Consider the following 24,060-nt stretch of genomic DNA (forward strand, 5'->3'; position numbering starts at 1 on the left):
CCCCATTCTCCAGCTTAGAAACCGAGTCTCAGACCTGAGAAGCAACTTGCCCAATCCCAGGGAGATGGGAGGAGACGGGTGTCAGACCCAGGCCTGGGAGCCCCCGGGGGTCCTGCCTTCACTCCCACTGAGCTCTACCTTTTCTGCCTCTTCCTTTATTGGCTAAACCAACACAAGGCTGACCGGAGGCGCAGGAGCGTTCACTCCTTCTGTTTTCTTGCTTTGCTCTAATTTCTAAACATTAATCCCTCTGGTGATACTGTGAGGTCCACAAGGGTCAGCAGGAGCTATCTGCTTTGTCCACTGTAGAAACTGGACAGCTGCGGTCCCTGGGTCACAGCGGGCATTCAAAATGCCATCGGTCAAATGAATGAACCATCTTTATCTGTGAGCAAGCGGTCCATGGGGAATGCCTGGTGTCTGCTCTCTGTCTGGTACACGGAGCGCCTGTGTCACTGGACCAGAAGGAGGTCACCTCCAGGCGCCCCTGCCTAGGCTGCTTCGAGGTGACTAAGAATGTGGGGGGGGGGGTAGGACTTACAGATCGGTGACATATTCAGGGAGGTGGCTTGGGATGCGGGCCAGCTTCTGGTTGGAGCAGTCCACAATGGTGCCCTCGCAGCGGCACTTCTCGGGGCACACGAGGTCCATAAAGCACTCGCTGCTGAACCTGTTGCGGTAATCCTCGGAGCCTGGGTGGGGCCAGAGAGGGGGCGTCAGCAGTCCCGTGGTCCCCGCACAGGCCTGAGGCTGTGGGGGGACGAGGACGAGGACTGCCAGACGCCCCCAGCCACAGACACAGTAGCGCTTTCCTGATCTGGCCCCCTTGCTGGAGCTCTCCCACCCCCCAGCCTGGCTGCTTCCTGTGTGGTCATTGTCCTCAGGGGAACTAGCAGGCCCTGAGGCTTTTGTGGGTCTGGGACATTTTTGGAAGCTGACGCCAGTGATGGAGGTTCTGCTCAGAGAAAAGCTCCTACGCCCGCATCCAGGACGCAGCCTCCTGTGTGGGGGGTCTATCCACCCCGGGACGCCTCCTAGCCACAGACATTCCAGATGTCCTAACCCAAAGGGAAGACTCCGACAGGCTCTCATGGGGGTTACGCCAGGGTTGGAGGCAGGTTACGGGAAGGGGTCACGGACTCAGGTGCACGTAGCACAATGGGTGAAGAAGGCCGAGTGTTTGGCCCTAAGCGACCATCGTCTCCTGCCCTCCACGTTGGGAAGACACAAATGAGGTTGGGGACCCAGGGAATTGGAGCCCATAGCCTTAATGACTGGGAATTTGGTGAAGAGTTGCCTGGTAGGCCTTCATTTTTTATTTGTTATCAAGACAGACCATGGATTTAAACAATGTTGATAACAAAATTAAATTTCAAACACCATGACGAGAGGCAAAGTGCATCTGAGTGTCAGCTTTGAGCTCTATTTAACTGCAGTCTGAGGCCAGTTCCCACGAGCTAAAGGTTGGACCTAATGTGTTTTTCGGAGTTGACTTTCTCTCAAGGTCATACAACGAAGGTCCCGGACCGACCATCTGATGTCTCTGAACAATGCCCTGGGGAGCTGCTTTGATGATCAGAAATAACCTCCCCCACACTAGGGAGACTACTGTAAGGCCACGAATTGCAAACCACGCTGGAGGCAAGGGGCGAGCTATGGTTTTCTGGAGCTGTTCTTGCCTTCACCCCAAACATCTCATCAGCACGACACTCGGCTCCCACGAAGGGGCCCGTGCCCGAGTGTGTGTTTCAGACATGGAGAACATCAATGCCTGCTTAGCTCTGTGGGGCACTGCATTGGTCACCTTATTTGCTTTAGGAGCGATAGGTTTTGGCAACAGAAGGCAAGAGTGGATACAGCCTTTGCTACTTACTAGCCTCAGTCTCTCCACATGTAAATGGGAATCAAATAGGTTCCCCCAGCTCGTGGGGGCTGCAGGGAAGACGAGGATGATGGAGAGGGTAGAGTGGCTCCAGGGAAGAGGCTACTGGTTCTCCCACTCCTTTTCCTGGACTTTGGCAGAACCTCCGGCACGTCAGTGGCTACGGAAGCATCAGCAGAGCCAGTGGTAATGGCTCAGGGTTCCTGAGCACACACACAACAAGCCACGTGAGGGTCCTTCTGATCTGGGTAGTCTCACTTAGTACCCACAGTACTCCATTGTACAGATGGGGAAATTGAGGCCAGCAGGTCACTTGGTTGGTGGCAGAAGGATGAATCGAGGCAGGCTGCTGCTGGGGCCCCTGTGACGAACACTGAACTTGACCGTAAATGTGGTCCTAGACAAAACCTTTAGTCTAGTGCATTTGGAACCAGTGAAAAGTCAAATTCGGTGGAGGTGGGTGAACGGGTTTTTCCTGCGGACTCTGATGAGGCGGAAACCTGTGTCTTCCCTCGCCTTGGTTTCTTGCCCATCATCTCATCTCCCTGCAATGCCTGGTTGGGAAGGAACTTGGTGGGTCTCAGATTCTACCTAAAACAAAGGTTCAGACATCTGCCCTGCTTCCCCATCTCTGGCTCCCCCGGCCAGCATGGCCCCTTCCAGGTTCAGGCTTTCAAGAGCAAAATCTGCCCACTGATCTCCACAGTCCTCTGGGTGGCTTCCGGGTCCAAGGGAATATGCAAGTTGCTTGCCCTTGGCTCCAGCTTCTGTCCCTCTGAGTAACTCTGCCCTGGGCCATGTTCCCCAAGACAGAGCAGCGTGTAGAGTCCTGGGAGGATTTCATTCTGTGCACCCTGCCGGCTGAGTCACCGGCGGATCAACTCGGTGATGGAGAGAGGCCACTATGCATGTGCACGTGTTATATTTCCTTCCAATGCGTCTATCCTGGGATCCCCGCAAAGCAGAGGAGTCAGGCCTGCTGCTCAGAGGCAGACAGATAGGAGAGAATGTGGTTTTCTGTTGGATGCAAGGAGCCGGAGGACATGCACCGGCTGTGCGGAGGCTGGGGACGGCTGCCTATTAAACGCGCTTTCGTTTTAATCAAGGTGAGAGCAGTCTATAGTTAGCAGGAATCACTCTCAATAGTATAGTTAGATTATAACTGGCAGACCTCTGCACTGGAGCCGCTGACCCATTTTAATGAAATGATTTTGCAATTAGATTCGATGGACTAATGTGTTCTTTCCAGCATTTTTCCCCCTGCTGTTTTTGTTATTGCCCTGGTTTGCCGTAACAAGGAGGTCAGAGAGTGATATTTTATATGAGTGGGAGTCAGAAATGTTAATAACGGCGTATGTACATAACCGAAAAAGTTTCTTCCCCAGTCAGAGCGAGCCCAAAATGCCACCCCCGTCACTTCATATTTCATTACTGAAACTACCCAGGGTTTCTCACGGCCATTTGTTATGCCTAATGCTCATAACTACCCAAAAGTATTTTTAACTTTTCCAGAGCTTTAAAAGTCAATTTCAATCTCAATGCATATTTGTCACTGCCAGAAATACTTAGCATGAGAGGATCAACCGAAATAGGCCGCTGCTGCTTCTCTCTGGGTGAGTTCAGACAGGAGAGATCTCGGAGGATTTGAAGGAGGGCTACAAAACTCAACCCTGGCCCTAAGGAGACTTGAAGGCACTGATGTCATCTGGCATTTTGCCTGTTCCTGCCCCGTGGGCTCCTCCCCTGCCACGGGCAGCTCAGAACAAGGACACTGACGACCAGATCACAGGCAGCTTTAATAGCTGGATCACGCTGGGGGTGACAGGAGGAAATTCACAGCAGCCTGGTTGTGTGATAAGTCCCTGCCCTAGGGCTACTCTCCAGAAGGAAGGGATATAAGGTGTGAAATGTCTGGGGGGGGGGGGGCAGCCAGGGAGAAAAAGCTCCCATTCTTTGGTTGGACTTGGCTGGGAGGGGCAGCTCCGGCCCAGGATGGGGGCTGCCATGGGCAGTCTGTATCAGATGTCATTCCTGGGGCAACCAGTGTGTTGACCAGAAGTCACACATGCATTGTTATCTGATCCCCATGGACCTGAAACTCATGTGTCCAGAGCTCTCCTACCTCTCTGCACCCCCCCACCCGCCTGACATCTCAGAAAGGAGGAAATGAGCAGAGTGAGGAACTGGGACGAGAATTAAGCCAGCTGGGGCTCATCAGCTTGAAAAGAAAGTAGTGGGGACAAGCGAAGGGTTGTGAGTGATGAAGGGAATCAAGAAAACATTGCCAAGCACACAGACACCCACTCGGGCAAGGCTGGGAGACCAGCCCCAGGGACTGGAAAACACTGAGAATTTAGCAGGAGTTTGCTGACCAGTGGAGCAGGGAGCTGTCCTAGGAAGCCCCCCCATTTGGGGGCCCCTTATGAGTGTGACCACCTGCCTGAAACCAGAGGGAAATGCCATGGCTTGTGGCTTGGCACTGCCTGGTCTCAAACCCACTGCAGAATGGCCAGGGAGGCCCTAGCAGGAGAGCATCACTCCCAGAGGCATGGCCCCTGGCACGCTCCCATCTGCACGCAGGGAAAGGGAAGGATTCCAGGGTTGAGGGTTTGCCCTGTGTCCAATAAGATCTTGGCATCCTCATCCTGGAGAGGAAGAGCCACTCGAACAATGTTTTCTGTCTTCCCACTCAAGTTATTTCTATTAACGGATATAAGATCAAAAAGGAGTGTTAAGGTTTCAACTCTCAATTCAAGTCAAGGTTTTAAAATGTTTCTAGTTCGAGGCAATGACATTGTCCACAACTGGGAAGGCTGAATGATACAGCTTATAAAGCACAGTCATTCCAGAGTCACGTGCCCCTGGGCGCATTAGTTAACCTCTCTGTTGCCTCAATATCCTCATCTGTGTAATGGGACTCCAGAGTGCTGTGAAAAGTAAACAAAGAAAGGATACAAAACAGGTGCCTGGCCTGGAGTAAGCATTCAGTATATGTTTAAAAAAATACTGAGAGGTAAACAGGACTCCCCATTACTGAGCCACGGTTGGGCCCTGGCCGCAAGGGCTATCCTGAGACAGAGGAGATAATAAGAGTCACACATCAGCAGTTCCACTTTGGCTCACTCTCATAGAACACAGATTCTCGGACAGGAACCAACGCAATCTTCAGATTACAGTGGGGATAGTGTTGATCAAGAAAGAAGCAAAATAGAAGGCAACGAGATCCCTTTCTTTATTGTCAGAGACAGCATGTTTCTGCACAGTCCCCGCCCCGCACCTGCATGTTAACTGTGATCGAAGGTCAAGGAAACAGACTGGACCGTGGGTCTCAGGGGGTCAGGGTCAGGTTCAGAAGGAGCCTCGGCTTAAATCCGCAGTCTCAGACTCGTGTCAGTTTCACCCATCCTCATGCTCACACTCATTTTAAGTGAGTGAATACCAGCAAAGTTGGTGGCAGGGGCCGTAAGTAATATGAATTCCCCTTTGGGTCAGCTGCCACTTCGGAGAATGACCTTGGGCAGGGACCCTTCCAAGAAGCAATGGGCCAAACGCCTAGGGTGCACCTTGTTCCCTTTGAATGGAAGAAAATACGACTGTGATTTCTGAGCTCGGACCTTGCTGTTGCTCGTTGGTTAGCATCCAGACTAGATCTGGGGTATGGGACTCCATCCTGGGTAGGAGATGTGGATACAGAGCTTAGGCTGGCCCCAGAGTGCTTCTCCATACCCATTTCAACGTGCGTACAGATCCTCCGAGGCTCCCTCCCTCCTGCCCTCTGTGAGTTGAGACTGGGAGAGGTGGGTCTGGCAGGTGGTGGGCTGCGGTGCTCCAGAGCAGAGAGGTGTCCAGCGGTGGTAGCTGTGGCGGCGGTGGCGGGCCATGCTGCAGGAGAGCACGGTGCTTTCCGCGGTGCTTGACAGAACCATGTTCCGTTTCCATCGTTCCACCACATGGTTAGATCAAGCACAAAGGAAAGCCCCGCGGCGACTGGTCAGAGTCAAGGTCAGGAAGCAGCGTCAGAGAGAGGACAGGAGCACTCAGAGGAAGCAGCGTGGAGAAGCGGAAGCCGGAGCAGGCCCCCACTGAGTGTGATTAGTACCAGGAGTGGGGTTCCACTGGCACGCTTCCGAAGACAGGAGCCCCACCACCCTTGAGCCCCAGCCCAGGGGAGACGCAGTAGGAAGGGAGAACAGGTGGAGACCATTGGATACCCATCCTTGGGAGCATCAGGGCAGACTGGGTCCTTCCCAGGTGACTTAAATAAGCCTTAGACATCTGTGGTCACATGACAGGCCTGAACAGACGGAATCTCAATGCTCCATTCTATGACACCATTTAATCTGAGAAGACATCAGACTCGGCAAAACATCTTTTGCATGCTTTGCAACCTACGGCTGATTCCAGTGCTGACTGGTTCCCTTATACTCTGTTCCTCCTGTGTCTTAAGGAGAGACAACCCACGTTGCCCAGTGGTCTACCAATGCCACCATGCTCCTCTTTAGGAGAAAGCCCCTTTTGGCGACCTACAATTTGGGAGTTTTATATATATCCCCCAAGGTCCTCAGAAACCCTCTGATGACCACCACTATGCCCTGATCATTTGTGGTACAGCAGAGGAAGAGGGCAGCATCAACACAACTACTTTCTGGACTGTCTGGCTGCCCAGGTGTGAGGGTAGCCAGCTTTTCTGTCCCTACCTACAATAGAGCAAGGGAAGTGCCCATGCACCTGCAACCTTGGGACTTCCTGTCACTTGGCACTGGGCTAAGGTGTATATCCCTTGAAGGGACTGGAGCCAGAGTCAGGAGACTAAGACTTTCCCTGCCTCAGTCCTGGCAATGTGTTTTGGGGACCGGATTCCCTGCCAAGATGACCCAAGACCTCAAGCGTGCACGGGTTGTCAGCTGTGAGGGACCATTTAAGAGTCCCTCCATGCCTCCGGATCTGGTCGTCCACCTTCTTAAGACCTCCCACCTCCCTGACCAGAGCCAGCCACTGTGATCTGGAGTCAACTCCATGTTGACACCCACTGAGGGCTGTGGGAACACTCTAGTTCTGGGAGTTTTGTAGTCACGTTTGATCAGGATCTCAGGACCAGAATAAGAACAATGCATCCATTTCCTGCACCAATCTCCTCACCCCAATCTTTTTTTTGACAAGCAGAGTGGACAGTGAGAGAGAGAGAGAGAAAGGTCTTCCTTTTCCGTTGGTTCACCCTCCAATGGCCGCCACGGCCGGCGCACTGTGGCCAGTGCACCCTGCTGATCCAAACCCAGGAGCCAGGTGCTTCTCCTGGTCTCCCATGCGGGTGCAGGGCCCAAGGACTTGGGCCATCCTCCACTGCACTCCCGGGCTCTTTCTCTTTGGTTTTCCTCTACAAAAGGACATGGAGGGACTTGGTATCAAGCATCCTGGGGCTGCTGTGGTGGTGCAGTGGGTTAAGCTGCTGCTTGCAGTGCCCACATACCACATGAGCACCGGTTTGAGTCCCAGCTGCTCCACTTCTGATCCAGCTCCCTGCTAATGCACCTGGGAAAACAGCGGAAGCCGGCCCTAGTGCTTGTGCCCCTCCCACCCACCTGGGAGACCCAGATGGAGATCCAGGCTCCTGGCTTTGGCTTGCCCAGCCCTGGCCATTGCAACCATTTGGGGAGTGAACCAGAGGATGGAATCTCTCTAACTCTGCCTTTCAAATAAATATATAAATCTTAAATAATAATAAAAAAAAGAATCTTTACACCATGTCCCAAATCCAAGATTTTAGATCTTGCCCTCAAAATCACATTTTATACCTTGGATATGACTTCACCACTGGGTGCCCCTCAGTTTCTTTATCCCTAGAATGGACTGAATAATTTCTGGTGGCTCAGAGTCTGCAGCTCCCTGAGAGACGCCTTGCTGTTTGCCATTTTAGGGAACACTGCGTCACCACCCTCTGTACTTTCCAGCATATGAGTTGCTTCTCACACAAAGTGGGAGGCGTGAGGAAGACACACGGCCTCCTGCCCTGTCAAGCGCTCCCTGGGGATGAGCCCGGGGTCCCAGGCAGCCAGATGGTGCCTTTCCAGGAGGACGCAATTTGACGGTCAGATCACCCGAACCCACAGCACCCACCCCTACACTGATCTTTCTGCCCAGGGCGGCGGATGCAGCTGACAGAGAGAGGAAGACACAAAGCAGCTGGGAGAGCAGACGCCCTGCCTAAGGAGAGGCTTTGCAAGGTGCAGGAGCAGCCCTCAAATTGGCTCCTAATTACATCAGCTGTCTTTTCAATGGGGGTGCTTTTAGGGGAGAGTCGAGCGCAGAGCTATTATCTGTCAGATCCAGTGTGTGTCACCTGCCCCCCCTTTCTCCTGGAGCTTCCTGGAAATGCACAGCTTCCAATCTTTGGCTTCTGTATCCCCTCAAGGTCTGGGCCGGTGTTTCTCCAAGCTGAGGCCCCTGGAGCTCAGCAGTTCTTGCTGTCTCCTGTCTCTTTTCTCTGCAGCTACACAACAGGACAGCCTGGAGAACACTGTACACCAGGCTCATTTCAGCTCTAAATGTCTCCACCTTGGAGGAATAGGCATTCTGATAAGGTATCTACCTTACAGAAACATGGTATTCTAGACAGGGTCAATCTAAAAACCCTACTACCTCTAATTTCTGTTTCTTTTCTTTTTTCTTGTTTAACTTGCAACCACTTCCATCCCACTTTTAACAAAAAGCAGCCAGGACTCCGCAAATGCAAAGTAGGTAGATAAATAGTAGATAAGCAGGTGGATGGGCGGTCGGTAGGAAGGCACAGGGCTGGAGTGAGAACTAAGCTCTACTGTTCTCTGTACACTTTCTATTTTCTCTTTCTCCTACTTAGATCTTTCTGCACCTGCCACATCCACTTGGCCACACAGCCTCTTGGCCCAGCCCACAGCGATTCTTAAGCCGCCGCCAAAATGGTGTTCCTGGGACATACCAGTCCCTAGACCCTGGGCTGAGTCTCTCCGCCCTGCCACCTGGGGCCTTTGTATCAATCTGGGGCCCCAGACACTGACAAGACAGTCATGGGAGAACAGGGCTGGGGGTAATGCAGCGTGTCCGGCTCTCCTCTGACCCTCACTGCCCTCTTTGGGGATACCACTGATCGGCGGCTGAGTTAGTTCTGCCCAGGACAGAAAGGGATGGCAGGAGAAGGAGGGAGGCTTATGACAGCCGCGAGAGGCCCAACTGAACCTCAGGTGACAGCTCCAGACGGGGAGGAGACCTGCTTCCCAGAGATGCTGCCAGGTTTAGGAAGGAAATAAGGAAAGCGTGTGCGGCTGCAGGTGGACCTCCTTCTCTACTGGTTGCTGCACTGTGTCGCTGAGGGAGGGCTGGGTCCTGCCGCCCGTTTGCGGGCTTGTGACCTTGGGGTGACCTTCACCTCTGCACCCTTGGCTCTCTCTGCTGTAGAATGGGGGATGTCTGCTGCTGACCCCACAGGACTCCTGGAAGCAGCAGCTCAAACCAAAAGCGTTTAGCATAGCAATCATAGGTGAGAAAGAACTCTCATGGCTGACATTTAGGGAAGACAAATCGGGACCAGAAGATCACGCCAGGAGCAGAGGTCTGCTGGTAGTCTTCCCCAGTGACCGATCCCCTTGTCAGCCCTCTCCCCAGGAAACTTTACTGGCTTCAGACGCTCTGGGGTAGGTGCAGAAGCCTCGTTTTTGCTGAGACGCAGAACGTGAGGGTTGCCTCCAACCCGTCTCAGTCTTTCATGCTGCCCATCTCTTGTTACTGGGGGCACCTTGTGACTTGATGTTTTCAAGCAGAAAGGGACACAAACGACAGTGATTTGTAACTGCCTGTTCGGGTAGCTGGTAGGTCAAGGAGAATTGCTTCTTTGTCCAGGATGAGCTGAGAATTCCACTGCCACCCCACCTCCACGCCCTGTCCTTCCTGGGTGCAGGGGGGAGGGAAGGCCCTAGACAGAGTGTGGGGGTACCAGAACAAGGCTTTGTGTCTCCCCAGGCTCAACTCTTGGCTGTTTTCTCCGTCACCAGTGTGCAGCATGCTGGGGTAGAGAAGAGAGCTGGCCACAGTGGTGGGGAATCCCGTAACACCACATGGCTAAACAGCTGCACCGAAGTGTGTCTCAGAGGGGAGTGTGGTGGGGCCCCCAAGATGGCACGCTGCCTGCAGACTGGCATGGCTACACTGATTTCTGTATCTGCCACTTGGAGATTATGCTTTGGAAACTAAAGAGGGATATTGTAGCCTCCGTGGGGCACAGGTGTGAAGACAGCCCCTCCCTGCTTCCATTTAGCTCTGGAGCCAGGCTGCTGCACGGGTAACCCACCACCCCCGCCCCCTCCCCCACGCTTTTATTGTGTGTGTTTTATTTTAAATCCATAAGGTAATTGGTTTTCTGCAGGGCTAACTGAATTTCCCCAATTTAATTTGCAAAGATGCTCCCCAGGAGCCATTGCAGCGCCTGCCGTCGTCCAGATTGGATTACGGGCCTCTCCGGGGCTGCTGTATTCTGAGTCAGAAAGTGGGGCCCAGCCCCCGTAACCTGATTACCTGAGCAGCGGAACTTCTTGCTCTTGATCTGGCTGATGCGCTTGTTGGCTAGCCGGCGCGGGCTGCTGCAGCGGGCCCCGCTCGTCTCGATGGGGTTGTCCTGGAGGTAGTCAGCCAGCCACTTCAAGTGACAGTCACACACGAAGGGGTTCTGGGCTAAGTGGCTGCAAGACGGATGGGGCTGTTCATGCGGGGTGCCCTGTGGTGGCTTGCTCCATCGCCGCCCTCTGCACCCTCCCCCCACCCGGAGGCTGGAGAGGTGCTACTTTCAGACGGGACTCCAAGAGGGCACCCAAGACAGTCACAGCTGCAGAAAGCATCTGGTGTGGGGAAGTCTGTCTCCCAGCTCTCTCCACTGGGGCCGGACCCACCACCGATTGCCTCGACTCTCACTCTGCCTGTTCTGATGGGCAAAGCACGACTGGAGCTTTGAGTTTACACTTAGGGTAGAATGCATTTTATTTCTCCAAGCTCGGTGATCCCAGGCACATAATGCAGCTGGCACGGCGACTGGCATATGGTGGGTGTTCCATATATAGTAGCGGGTACCGCTCTTATTACCCTCGTCATCATGACAGCACCGGGGGTCTTGCTTCCCTTGGCTCAGTAAGAAAAACTCTGTGAAGCCCTGAATACAGTGCTTGGCACGTGATCAGCGCTCAACACACAGCGGCTGCTCTCACTGTACATCGGTTCCTGTCTCTGGCCATGGGGGCAGGAAGTCAGTGCCATATCACTCACGAGGTCTCTGATTCCCCTGGACTCACAAGGATCCTAGGGCTAAGGGCCTAGGCTGGGGCTGGGGCCGGGGCCAAGCCCCAGGCTGGAGCATCAGAAACATGGGCTGAGATCAGTATTCAGATGTCATCGATTTAGCTGCAATATTTATGAACATCTGCAGTGCCGGGGAGTGAGCGCAGAGTTCCCGGGGAGGGAGGGGAACTAGTCCAGAGGTGCCCACATCTCAGAGTTGGTTCTGCAGGGTGGGGGCTGGTGAGGCTTGAGTTCCCAGCAGAGCTGGAGCTTACTGAGAAGGCAGGGGCTGCTGTGGTTACAGCTGTAGCACAGACGCTCCTCTGCAGGGATTCAAATCCTGCTTCTAACTAACTGTGTGATCCTGAATAAGTTACTTAACTTCTCTGTGCCTTGGCCTCCTCACATAGAAATTGGGAGTAATCATAGCACCTGCTTCCTGGGGTTGTTACAAGGCTTAAAGACTTGAAGAGAGGGCTAGACTGCCCAAATGCTCGGTGCTGATGAGCTGGGCTATTTCTGTTCTCTCATCTCACCCCATAGGCTGGGCTCATTTTGTTCTCACTTTGGCTGCTCCCCAGGACTGGGTATTTGGGGCCTCCTGCAGCCTGGGTCCCCTACTCACAGCGTCTGGATGGACTGCAGAGGAGCGAAGAGTCCCTTGCTGATGGTCTGCAGCTTGTTGTCATACAGGGAGAGCAGGTTGAGGTTCTGCAGGTCCTGAAATGTGTTCACCCGCAGGCAGTTGATCTTGTTGGCATTGAGGAGGCTGCAGGCAGAACAGAGTCCAGTGATTCACAACTCCTGGTCACTCCCAGGGGAGCAAGGGCTGCCCCTGCAGGTGATGCACTGCCAGCTTCCAGGGCTCAGCCCTGCTGTCTTCAGCTACTGCTGCAGCACAGAGGGAGTGCTGCTGGCATTCCCGGAGCCACTGAAACCCCGAACACATCTGAGCACTCACACACGCCGTCACCATGGACACTGTGTAGCACACTGTCCTCACTGCACCCCACAACCTCAGAGGAAGACCTGAAATGCTACCCCATGTGTTTCACGTCCTGCTTTACAATTCAGACTCTCCAGAAATAGAGAAGAAAAAAAAATCTTTTGCCACAATTGTTTTAAAGCTTGGGTTGATTGACTAGGGTGCAATTTTGATTTAGAAAATTACTTAGAGTTTTCTGGATCAGTGATCTCAATGGAAATCTGGTAAGTCCTTCTCCCGGAGAAAAAAATGCATTCATGCCCAGGCAGGTGCACACACACACACACACATCTGCATACACTATGCATGCACACATGATGTATCTTACACACATAAACAAGCATGTGTGTACACAGATTCTATTTCTTACACGTACATGCTCAAAGCACACATATAGGCACATACATACACATATGTACACACATGCAACACATACAGATACTATCACATACCTACATGCACACAGATTCTACCTCCTGCATGCACACACATGCACACAAAGATTCTATTGCATTCATATACATATACACACATGGATGTTATCTCCAACCCCCAAACACATATGCACACACATATGTGAACAGTTTGTCTCTTATATGCACAGGTACATGCACACACATACATACAGATTCTCTTACATGCACATTTGCACATACATTCAACACTGATGCTATCTTACATATACACACACGTGTGTGCAGATTCTATCTCCAAATGTACACACCATAATACATCCTTTCACACTCACCAAGGCTCTCTTACACACATGTGCAGTTGCTATCTCCTACACACTTACACATATGTGCACACAGATTCTATCTCTTGCGTGCACATAGATAAGACACAGCGATGCGTGACGACCTGACTTCCGCTCCTTCCTGCAGCCTCGTGCTGACCCCGTCCTACCTCACTCTGTCCTTCATTTCCACCTGCTGCCTTTTGTTTCTCAAACACACTCCCAGAGTATCTGGCTGGGAAGCGTCGCTTTACGCCTACCCAGCAAATGGCATCTCCTCCCGGAGGCCCACTCTGACCCCCTCGCCTCCAGGAGGACTCCCTCCCCCACAACTGGCTCTCACTGCCCCGTTTACCTGTTTATTTCCTTCCTGGCACTGATCTCAATCTGTGACTGCAGGATACTTGTTCACTTGTTTATCACTTGCCTCCCGCACAAGACCGTAGCTCTATGATGGCAGAAATGACATCTATTTTGTAATTCCCTTTATTCCTAGGGCTTATTTTCAGAGAGGAAGTGAGGGAGGAGGGAGGAAGGAGGGGAGGGAGGGAGGGAGGGAGGGAGGGAGAGAGAAGGAAAGAGACAAAGAGCGGGCACTCCTTTCTTCTGGTTCACTCCCCGAATGCGTGCAACAGCTAAGGCTGCACTGGGATTGCTGGGAGCTGGCAACTCAATCCAGGTCTCCCCTGGAGGTGGCCGGGACCCGGTCACTTGAGCCATCACCTGTGGCCCCCAGGGTCTGGAGTCCAGAGCGAGCAGGAGCTGGGAATCGAGTCCAGGCACTCTACTGTGGGACGTGGTGTCTTAACCGCTGGGCCACATTTCTATCCGTTAGCGCTTGTTCTTTATTAAGACATATACTGCACCCCATGTACAACTCCGGGGCTCTCACGCCTCTGAGGCAGCACTGAGCCCCACAGCGGGTCTCCCAACCCAGTGGGGAGCTGTTCTGCCAAGCCCGAAACCCTGGCCTGGCACAGGGGATGCTGTGAGGGCTACAGGAGCATTTCCCACAGTACAGCTGCTAAGTCCACAAGTGTGAGTGCCAAAATTTCCTTTAAGATCCTGGTTTGGGCCGGCACCGCGGCTCACTAGGCTAATGCTCCGCCTTGCAGCGCCGGCACACCGGGTTCTAGTCCCATTTGGGGTGCTGGATTCTGTCCCGGTTGCCCCTCTTCCAGGCCAGCTCTCTGCTGTGGCCCAGGAGTGCAGTGGAGGATGGCCCAAGTACTTGGGCCCTGCACCCCATGGGAGACCAGGAGAAGTACCTGGCTCCTGCCATCGGATCAGGGTGGTGTGCCGGCCACGGCGGCCATTGGAGGGTGAACCAGCAGCAAAGGAAGACCTTTGTCTGTCTCTCTCACTGACCACTCTGCCTGTCAAAAAATAAAAAAAAAATCCTGGTCTTGCGAGTCGTGCCCTTGAAACAAACTGGAAACCACTTCTCACTCCGTCTTGAAGGAAGGTCGAGGGAGGAGGAGGAGACTGAACAAACCAGTAAACATGTTCAGCGTTTACAACTCCACGACTTTCAAGCCTGGCTCCGAGCTTCCCTGGTGAGGAATGAGTCACAAGTTCGAAATGGAGTCTTGTGATACCAGGAGCAGGGGGCCCTTTCGTGGGCAGTGGTGAGGCTGCCCGGTTCTCAATCACCCATGCCACCCCTCCTTGCGGCAGGCCCTGCCTTCCCCAGCGGTCCCCCCAGGCACCCCACATGCAGGCAGACAGCTGCTGCAGCGACAAGCAGAAGAACTGCCTGTATAATCTGGCTAATCACAGGCGCGGTCCCCAGGGCCCACCCAGATGTCCTCCCGCCTTGCAGCGGAGAGAAGCTAGAATGCTGCTGCACTTCCCCAAGTGCTTTCCAGACACACAGCTGTTCTCGCCGTAGCCTAGGTGGCTGCAAAGAACCCGCCTTGCAAGGTACAGGTGCGCAAACTGAGGCTGCGAGTCTGACAGGCTTGCTCCAGGTCACGTGTTTCCAGGGAGCGTGCTGGAAGGAGGTCTCCAGGGGGCCTTACTTCTTCTTTTCCAATGCCTCCCCTGCCCCGCTCATCTGTGTGTCCCCTTGGCAGCATTTCCCCCAACAATTTCCTGCGCTTTGTGTATCAGCCTACAGCCAAGGTCTATTTAATCACACGCTATATGTGGGGCGGGGTGGGGGGCATTCACAGAAGAACTCTATGGAGCACAGACACACAAAAATGCAAGAGGACCCACTTGGGCTTAGTAATCAGGTTCAGAATGAGTGCCTGCCCCCCACCCCCCCATTTCTGTTTTCTCCTGAAAAAAAAAAAAATTCAGACACTCTGACTAGTACTGGGCGCACTGGGGGTAGCCATGGAGTGGCTGTCCCCTTTAGATAGGATGTACACTCTGCTTGCCAGTCTACACTACTCTCTAACTTTCTTGCCAGAGTAGGGATTTAGATTTGAGATGCTAGTACAGATTCATAAGCCCAATTTCAGTCCCTTGTTCTGGGGGGCAGGGAATGTTACACTCTTGGCAAGGAGGATGGCCACGGGGAAAGCAAAGTGGCCCCTCCAACCTGCTCTGGAAAGAGTATCCAAACTGAGGGTATCCGGGCAGCCCCTCTGTAGGCTTCCTTTCCCCATCCAGATGCCTCTCTGTTCCCTGTGGCGCCTAGATCTCAGCATGGGATGTTATTTCAAAGAGGTGAGGCATCCACACAAGGCAGGCTGGCAGAATTACTCGGCACAGATAGCACAAGGTGCAGAGCGCGTGGCGCAGGCAGCAGCAGAAAACACAGAAGGGCACAGTCTCCCGGTCACTCATCCTCTCTGAGGATGCTCGGCTCCCTCAGGAGCCGCACAGAGGTGCAGGTAGAGATAAAATTAAGCTGCTTATCCAGAATTAGATGCCGGGGACAGGCTGGCTAGCCCCCGCATCAGCAAGATCTAACAGCCTGTCCCTTTGCCCTCTCTGCCTTGGAAGGAGGCTTGGCAGCCACTCAGCTCAGTCCATCAAAGGAGCCATGAGCTATCTGCTATCCAGACAAGTGTTGGAGGGGAATTAAAAAAAAAAAAAAAAAAAAAAAAGCACCATCTTAAGGAGAAAACAGAAAACAACTACAGGTTGACGATCCCTTATCTGCAGTGTGTGAGGCCAGCAATGTTTCAGATTTTGGACTTTTTTCAGATTTCAGAATATTTGCATATACATAATGAGATATCTTGGGGAGGGGGACCCACGTCCAAACACAAAAATGCATTTATGCTTCCTACATGCCTTATCCACGTAGCCTGAAGCAGGCAATTGTATACAATATTTTTTAGTATACCTTGGTGTAGATTACCACCTGTCACATGAGGTCAGGTAGAATTTTCCACTTGCACGTGATGTCAAGGATCGTAAAGTTTCAGATTCTGAAACATTTTGGGTTTTGCATTAGGGTGCTCACCCTGTATGTGCAGTGAGCTTAGCAGTCCCAGGAATTATGCACATGGGCTTCTGTCGCGGACGGGAGGGACCCGTCTCCCCTCTGGGAATGCAGGCACTTCAGCTGCTGGATCTGCCCTGGGTCGCGCTCTTTGAGGAACAGAGGTGTGACTGTGGTATGACATGACATAGCCCCGCACCCAGCCGGGTTCCAAAGCACTCCCCAGGCACCGGCTTATGTGCTGCCATGAGGCATGATTGTTGTCATGTTTCTGATGAGGAACTGAAGTTCTGAGTGGTGATGGACCTGACCCAGGTCACCCATGTCAGGGACACTCCCGGCTGATGTCAAGGCTCATTGCTTAAGTACAACTAAACCCTATAATCCCCTCAGTGTCCATGTCTCTTAAGGCCCGACTAGCCCACCTGGGCACGCTTTAGCTGGACAAAGGTGTGGTTGGGTCAGGAAGACCCTGCAGAAGCATCAGAAGTCCCGCTGACTCTTAGCATGGAGAAGTCCTTCCTCGTGGGAAGGAGACTCAGCACCGGGTGCTTGCTGGACTACCAGTGCACAAAGCGCTGGGCTCTTCTGAGTGGCAGGCACCTGCTCAAACCAGGGCTCCCACTTTCGGGGCCCATTGTCCAAATGTCGATGTGGGAGCTGGTGTGCTCGGCTCCGTGTCCCCTTGCCTGGAATTTCTGCTGTACCCTGAGAGGCCAGAGGACAAGGATGAGGCAGACACAACAGCTTCCTTCACACAAGGTGGGACACTCTAGCTTGCCTCACTCTCCAGGGTGCCTGCGACTCACCCTGAAAACTCTGAAGCTCCAACTAGGCATCAGCCTAGTGTGCCAACAGATTCAATGAGTCAGGTGGTTGGGGGCATATGGTGTTCATAAACATTTCCCCAGAAGCAGATCCAACTATTTTCGGGGCCATCTGCTCCCACATCCACCCACCAAAGGAATCTTAGAGGTCATATAAATAAAAAAAGAAGAGGTTGAGATGATCCAGGGAGCAGCAGGGGCCACATGACCTCACAGGTAAAATGTGCTAAGCACTTCACATGGCTAGGCACTTGCCCAGCACCTTCCCAATCATAACTCATTTAATCGCCCACAGTCCTATGTGAATGGTACCTCCACCCGTGATGCCACTTCTGGGACTCAGGGAACTTCAAAAACTCAGCCCAAGGATCTGCAACCAGCAAGGGGTAGGGGAATATTTGGATCCAAAGTATGTCAGTCCAGAGCATCCATTCCCAGCCATCAGACTGCCCTGATGCTGTCTCTCACCAAGGGGCGGTGGGAGTGCTCACAGCAGGAGGTAGAGGCACCCTCTTTGTAGCCATTCCCTTCAACGTACTGATGATCTTACAAGAAAACAACACAAAGGAGCCACGCTCCTGCTGGAGGAAATTCAGGAGAGCGGCACATCTCAGAGTGGGAGAGTACATGCATCACCTTCTAAATTTATTTCCGTGTGCTAGTGCTAGGAGACACAGCGCCGCCCCCTCTTCTCGGAGCACTTGCGGCTCCTGCATATGATCCACGTCAAGAGCTATTAGCGCTCAGCCCATTGACTGCCCAATGCAACCACGCTGCTCCCAGAGAATCCCTTCCAGGGGCTATTTACTGCCTTCAGGAAAACCCAGGCAGGAAAGAGTCCCAAGGCTGGACTTCAGGGGGAACATGAACTACTCACAGGCTAGGCTAAGAAGGGATCAAGTGATGCAAGTCCTTCTCCCAGGGGGCCTGACTGCCCCGTCAGGGTAGTCGCAGCTGTTTTCACTAGCGTGAGCTTGCAGCTTCATCACTCAGGGTCCAGGTACATGGGGAGATGTTCTATAGGAGGAAACTAAAGTCCAGTCTGATCAGCCCACCATGCACAGCCTCCCTGCAAAGGCCAATGGGGTAGAAGACGAGGGAGGCTGCACAGCTGGCCACTGCTCTTGCTCACATCCATCCTCGGTGAGGATGCCCCCGGGGACTCCAAGGCCTTGGATACAGGGTTTGGAGAGAACAAACATCTGGGTCTAGGTGTAAGGATAGATTGTGTTAAAATCACCTTGGCAACTGTGGTGATTCTGCGCCCAGAGCGATCATGCTGCATGGCAGTTATATGCTCCACACCTGCCCGTGGGCCTGTGGAAGACCTGGTGGGACGACTCCTCCTACTGCTACGTTGTTTGTCTGGAAATGCCAAAGGCCTACTCTCCACTCTGGAGTGCAAGTTCTTCTCAGAAAATAGATGTCAAGAAAGAGTGTGTGGCCTTTCCAGCAAAGACCCTGGGAATAGGAGAAGGCCTAGGCTCCCGCCAAGAGGGATGCTCCTTGCACCTCTTTTTCCTAAAACGAGGCTGAAGAATCAATTTCTGTCTCACCAACACTCTGTTGCAGGTACTCGTATGTGGGAAGAAAAAGATGGCACCCACAGCCATCTGGCATCGCATATAGATTCTCCTCTAGCAGGAGAACAATTTTTAAAGAATTGGTTGTAACATCCTTGGTTATTTCCAAAATGGCTCTGGAAGTACTGGTCACCTTTGCACCTTGGTATAAACTACTAGGAGAGACCAGTTAGGGGAGGTCTTCAGGATCCTTGGTGAAGTGGCAGGTTAGAGTCAGCTCTCCGACACTACTACGTCTGCCGCCTCTTAATTTCTCTGGAATTAACCCTCTGCCATCCTGAATTTCCTTATCCATTCATTGTAGTAAGGACTATCCCTCACCTTACAAAGTTATGCTCTCAGTCTTCCCCCATGAAAGCTGGGCACTTGCTTTGAGCGCCAGCCACCCGCTGAGGCTGGAGCTGGGGAGCAACCTAGTGATGCCTGGTGCCAAGATGGAAGAATTCTGGTCCTGTGCAGAATCTTCTTTGTGCTTGTGAACAAGTGCACTGGACAACATAATACTAACCCCGCCCCCCCGCAAGAAGAAATAGGAAGAGCCCTTTGAGTCCCATCAAGGGGCAGATATCTCTTCCCTTCTCTCCTGATAGCGACCGCACTGCTTGTCACAGGCTGTGCGTTGTCATGGTGATTCCTGACGTCCATGCAGCCCCACAGTCAGGTTTGTCAGAAAAACAAGACCTCTTTCTACTCCAAAGGCCCAGGAAGACCCGGGGAATAGGGGGTAAGCAGTGGATCTTCCTAAGGGAATCAGAGGAAAGCTGAGATTCTGAGAGACCAGAGAGGGGAAGCTGTTTCCTGAGTGACCCCATCCACTGTGGCTCATTTTGTCCCTTCCCTCCCAGTACAGCTAGTAGGGTGGTCCTGTTGCTATCTGGTTGCCACCTGGTTGTGAATCTCCTTTAAGAAGGGTAAACCAGGCCGGCGCTGCGGCTCAATAGGCTAATCCTCCGCCTTGCAGCGCCGGCACACCAGGTTCTAGTCCCGGTTGGGGCGCCGGATTCTTTCCCAGTTGCCCCTCTTCCAGGCCAGCTCTCTGCTGAGGCCAGGGAAGGCAGTGGAGGATGGCCCAAGTGCTTGGGCCCTGCACCCCATGGGAGACCAGGAGAAGCACCTGGCTCCTGCCTTCAGATCAGCGCGGTGTACCGGCCACAGTGCGCCAGCCGTGGCGGCCACTGGAGGGTGAACCAACGGCAAAAGGAAGACCTTTCTCTCTGTCTCTCTCTCTCACTATCCACTCTGCCTGTCAAAAAAAGAAGGGTAAACCAAGGGCTGGTACTGTGGTGTAACAGGAAAAGCTGCCACCTGCAGTGCCAGCATCCCATATGGGCACTGGTTCAAGTCCGGGCTGCTCTGCTTCAATCCAGCTCTCTGCTATGGCCTGGAAAAGCAGTGGAGGATAGCCCAAACCCTTGGGCCCCTGCACCCACATGGGAGATCCAGAAGAAGCTCCTGGCTCCCGGCTTCAAATCGGCCCAGCTCCAGCCATTGCGGCCATTTGGGGAGTGAACCAATGGATGGAAGACCTCTCTCTCTGCCTCTCTCTGTAACTCTGCCTTTCAAATAAATAAATCTTAAAAAAAAAAAATGGTGAACCACTCTCTCCATGACCAAGCATGAAATGATTCCAGAATGTAAGTCTCCCTGGCAGCTTTCCTCAGGAAGCAGCAGGTGCACGGGGCGGGGAAGGCGCTACCACATCATCCCGCTTCTGCAGGAGGGCATTCTCGTCACCCCACCCTGCTGGGCCACTACAAACAAGAGGCTCTCACATAGGAAGGGCTCAGGGCACACACTAGTGGCTGATGACAACAAACCACAGAGCTCCAGCGAGACGGCAGCCCATAACAAGAAGAGGTGACTAACTGTTCCACAGCACCTTTCCCTTGGCTTAAGCCAGTGAGGTATTTCATTCTGCAAATCATAAAGCAGGCTCTGCAGATCTGCCTGTGACTGGGTCTAAAGAATTCTCTGGGAGAAAGGACTTTAGAGTCAGATCGCCCAGGTTCCAACACTGGCTCCGTCACTGACACGCTGAGCAACAATGGTCAAGTTCCTTAACCCTCAGTTTCCTCATCTGCAAAATAGGCTGTCAATAATAGCATTCTCTTTGCATTTTTGTAACGATTCAATGGCAGGATACATGTGCAATGGCTCAGCACTGGTCCTGAGACTATTCAGTAGTCAATCAATTTCAGCCGCTATTATTAGATACAATAGTAAGTGGTTCCTGTGGCACAGTGGGGAAAGTGAGCTACAGGGAGTGAAGTTTGTTCACTGCTCTATAATTGGCATGTTGCTTGGCAGACTTTACAGGCCTCAAATGGTCTTGTCTGCCTTCCAAGAAAATTGAACAACAGGTGCCTGGGTTCTCTGAACTTGTTCCAGTCTGGTTTGGTTTAAGACCTCCCAGAGCAGGTCTAAAAGCTTCCACCTCAACTGGCTGCCCTCTCTACTTGAGTGACTTTCCAGTGTGTGCCATGCAATCAGTGAGCACTAAGTGAGTGGTCTTTATCCCTCGGGGCAGTGGCAGGAGGAGCTGTGACAACGCAGCTTGCAGCTGCACAGAGGAGGAGATGGCAGCCCTGGGGACACACTGACCACTTTTCCAGCTCTAGGGAGTACAGACCTCTGCGGTATGAGGCGAGGGACATGGGAGTTTGCTGGCTGGCTGCCCACAAAGGACCACCATCTCCGCAGATGTCCTAGGAGCCCATGACCCTGGGTGGGCAGGGGAAGGGAAGGGAGCAGCCCCATTGGCTCTGGGCCTCCAGCGAGGAGGATAGAGTGTGTGTGAGATGAGGACAGGTTATTTCTCTGGTCATTTAGCTGCTTCCATCTCTGGATTTGGGATACGTGCTCCCCGATAAGCCCTGTTCCAACCTTGGGTTTTGAGATGTCTCTGGATGGGATATTTCAGCTCTAATCACACTTCCTGCTATCCAAATGGGCACTCAGTCCCCTTCCTGGTGCCTGTGTTAAGCAGGGAAGATGGTAGACTGCTGTGCATCCCCTCCAGAGACACATTGTGCTGGGCATAAAAAGGAGTGCAGGCATATATGATACAGACTGCGGGAAGTGAGCCTTTACGCTACAGGGAGACCTGTTATCCACTTCCAAACTCCTGATGACAGAAGCTATGTCTGAGGTTTAGTATGAGAACCCTCTAACCTTCTAACTATGCCGGGAGGGCTTATAGAAACCATCGACAGCATCAGCAAAGTGGACAGTAGGCAGATTTGTCCCAGAGGGAATGGGAGGGATTTCTGCACCAGCTAAGTGGAGGCTGTGTTTAGCGCGGCCGGGTTCCTTCAAACGCTAAGATTTTAGAGCTTAGACTAAAGAAGGTAACCCTCGTGAGGCTTCAGAGGACAGGGGACCAGATGTAGGTGCATCTCCCAGGACTGCCAAAGCTTGTCCAAATAGTCTCATGTGCTGTAGTGATGGAGAAACTCTGAGACACTGTACTGTTCATGTTGGCCACCTGCCCAGACAATCTCCCATGCTGGAGGGGGCGTGTCTGGGGGGAAGACTGAGAAATTCTGAGAAACAGAGAGGGCAGAGGGCAGGACAAGCAACCACAGCCTTCCCTGTTGCTACTGACAGCTCTGCAAAGGCCAGAAAGGCACTGTCCGGCACACAGCACTGCCTGGTGATCTGCCAAGAACCCGAGAGAAGAAAGAAGAAGCAAGACACAAACCTCTCACAGCAAGGCTCAGAGTCCAAGGGGGAGCAAATCACCCAGACTTGTATTCTAATCAGAACCTTCTTATCTGAGCGTCTCCATTCTAACGGGGAGAAATCCAATCCACAGTGGGCTGAACGCGGAATGGGATCTAATCAGAACCTGCTTTCCAACTGCTGGGCAGCAGGTCAAAACCCAGTGACAGTGACTCGAGGCCTGAAGGAAAGTCAGTCTGTGCAGAGTTGTGTCAACTCCTGGTCTCGATGCGGGGACAGGTGCTACTCACTTCCATCTGCTCAAAATGGCGACTCAACCAGCCTTGCCCTTCCCAGTCCATGCCACGTTCTATGAGTTTTGTTAGCCTCATGACTGCTGTCAGCTTGGAGCTGGGACACATTTCTTCTGAAAATTCGCATTTGTAGAATCTTTAAGTGCTAGGCACTTTGATCTACATCTATATTTCCCCCATATCTAAACGCACAGATTGTAATGGGAGATCCCCAGCAGCCTGCCGAGCTATAGCGCCCCAAGCCGACTTGAAGGAGGACACTGCTGGTGCTCTGCTCTCAGGGGACCGATATCCCCAGTGGCCAGCCTCGCCGTGGTAGTTATGACTTACGGTTTCCCTGCTGTAAGCAAAGAGCACTCTCTGTGAGACACCCAGCTCTCCGCAGAGCCCTGCTGCATGATCCTAACAAACAGCCCCAATGGGTGGCTCTGTGAGCATGAAATGCCCACACGGAGACACACAGAACAAGACCAGTGGAGAGACAGAGACATGAGATGCTGAGAAAGAATCTTTCTCCCTCTCTCTCTTGCTTTCACCTTCAATGGACAAACCTGACTACTGCTAGGGCAGATCTGCTGCCCGGAGACTTGCTGAAGCGTCTCATCCCAGCATTATTCTGCTGTCCTAGGGGAAGGTCTTAGTGGATAAGGCCAGAGTAGGGAGTGAAGTGCTGAGGTGGGAAGGGCTGGAGGAAAAGTCTCACTTCCTCCTCCTTGCAGAGTTCTTGGGCGTCAACCACGCAAGACACGTTGCCACATTTCTCTCTCCAGGCCCGTTCCTACGCCTCCCACCTGCTAGACTCTCTGGCCTGCAAACTCATACTGCTCAGGGGAGGCAGGGAGGCCCTGAGCCTCTTCCTAGCTGTCTGTGACCTGGAGGCGATTTTAAAAAGATACATGCACACACACACATGCATCTGTGCTCAGACCCACACGTGTGTGCAGACACAACCTTTTTGAGTCCGAGGCCAGGAGGCTCCTGAACCACCTGGCCACGTCAGCTCTACTCCTGTTGTGCTGTGTGCTGAGCGTGAGTCACTTCCCCCTCTGCGATAGGGTATTCCCACTGCAAGATCAGCTCCTGCCCCCAAGAGGAATCATAGCGGTCACGGAGCAGAGAGGCACACGCATCTGCACCCACGCAGCCACACAGCCACACAGTCACAGAACGTGCCTGGGGCTGCCCCAGCCACGCAGCCACACCCCACAGACGATTCTCTCCCAACCATAAAGGCTTCAAGTACAGTATCGGCGAAATTCCTTTCCTTCCTTCTCCACATCAGACTTCAATTATCTTCTTCAAACATTTAAGCTCAAATGACCAGAATGAAATACATGCAAATAAATCATCCTTTCACTTAAATAAACACTTCCTCCCTC

The 24,060-nt window shown here is 52.8% G+C and overlaps 1 protein-coding gene and 1 non-coding gene across 2 annotated transcripts in view; both read right to left on the minus strand.

Annotated features, from left to right (window-relative positions):
• The window catches only part of SLIT3 (slit guidance ligand 3), a 642,229-nt gene that overhangs the window by 84,847 nt on the left and 533,322 nt on the right, over positions 1 to 24,060 (minus strand). The window contains exons 13-15 of the mRNA XM_002710368.5: positions 11,802 to 11,945; positions 10,424 to 10,587; positions 542 to 692 (exon numbers count right to left, since the gene is read on the minus strand). Coding sequence (XP_002710414.3) covers positions 542 to 692; positions 10,424 to 10,587; positions 11,802 to 11,945 — 459 coding nt within the window. The remainder of the gene's footprint in view (positions 1 to 541; positions 693 to 10,423; positions 10,588 to 11,801; positions 11,946 to 24,060) is intronic.
• Positions 5,788 to 5,851, minus strand: MIR218-2 (microRNA mir-218-2). The gene has a single exon (NR_162590.1). It is a non-coding gene; the product is annotated as a microRNA mir-218-2 (primary transcript).

This window comes from Oryctolagus cuniculus, chromosome 6 (assembly GCF_964237555.1).
Source record: "Oryctolagus cuniculus chromosome 6, mOryCun1.1, whole genome shotgun sequence".
Lineage (NCBI taxonomy): Eukaryota > Metazoa > Chordata > Mammalia > Lagomorpha > Leporidae > Oryctolagus > Oryctolagus cuniculus.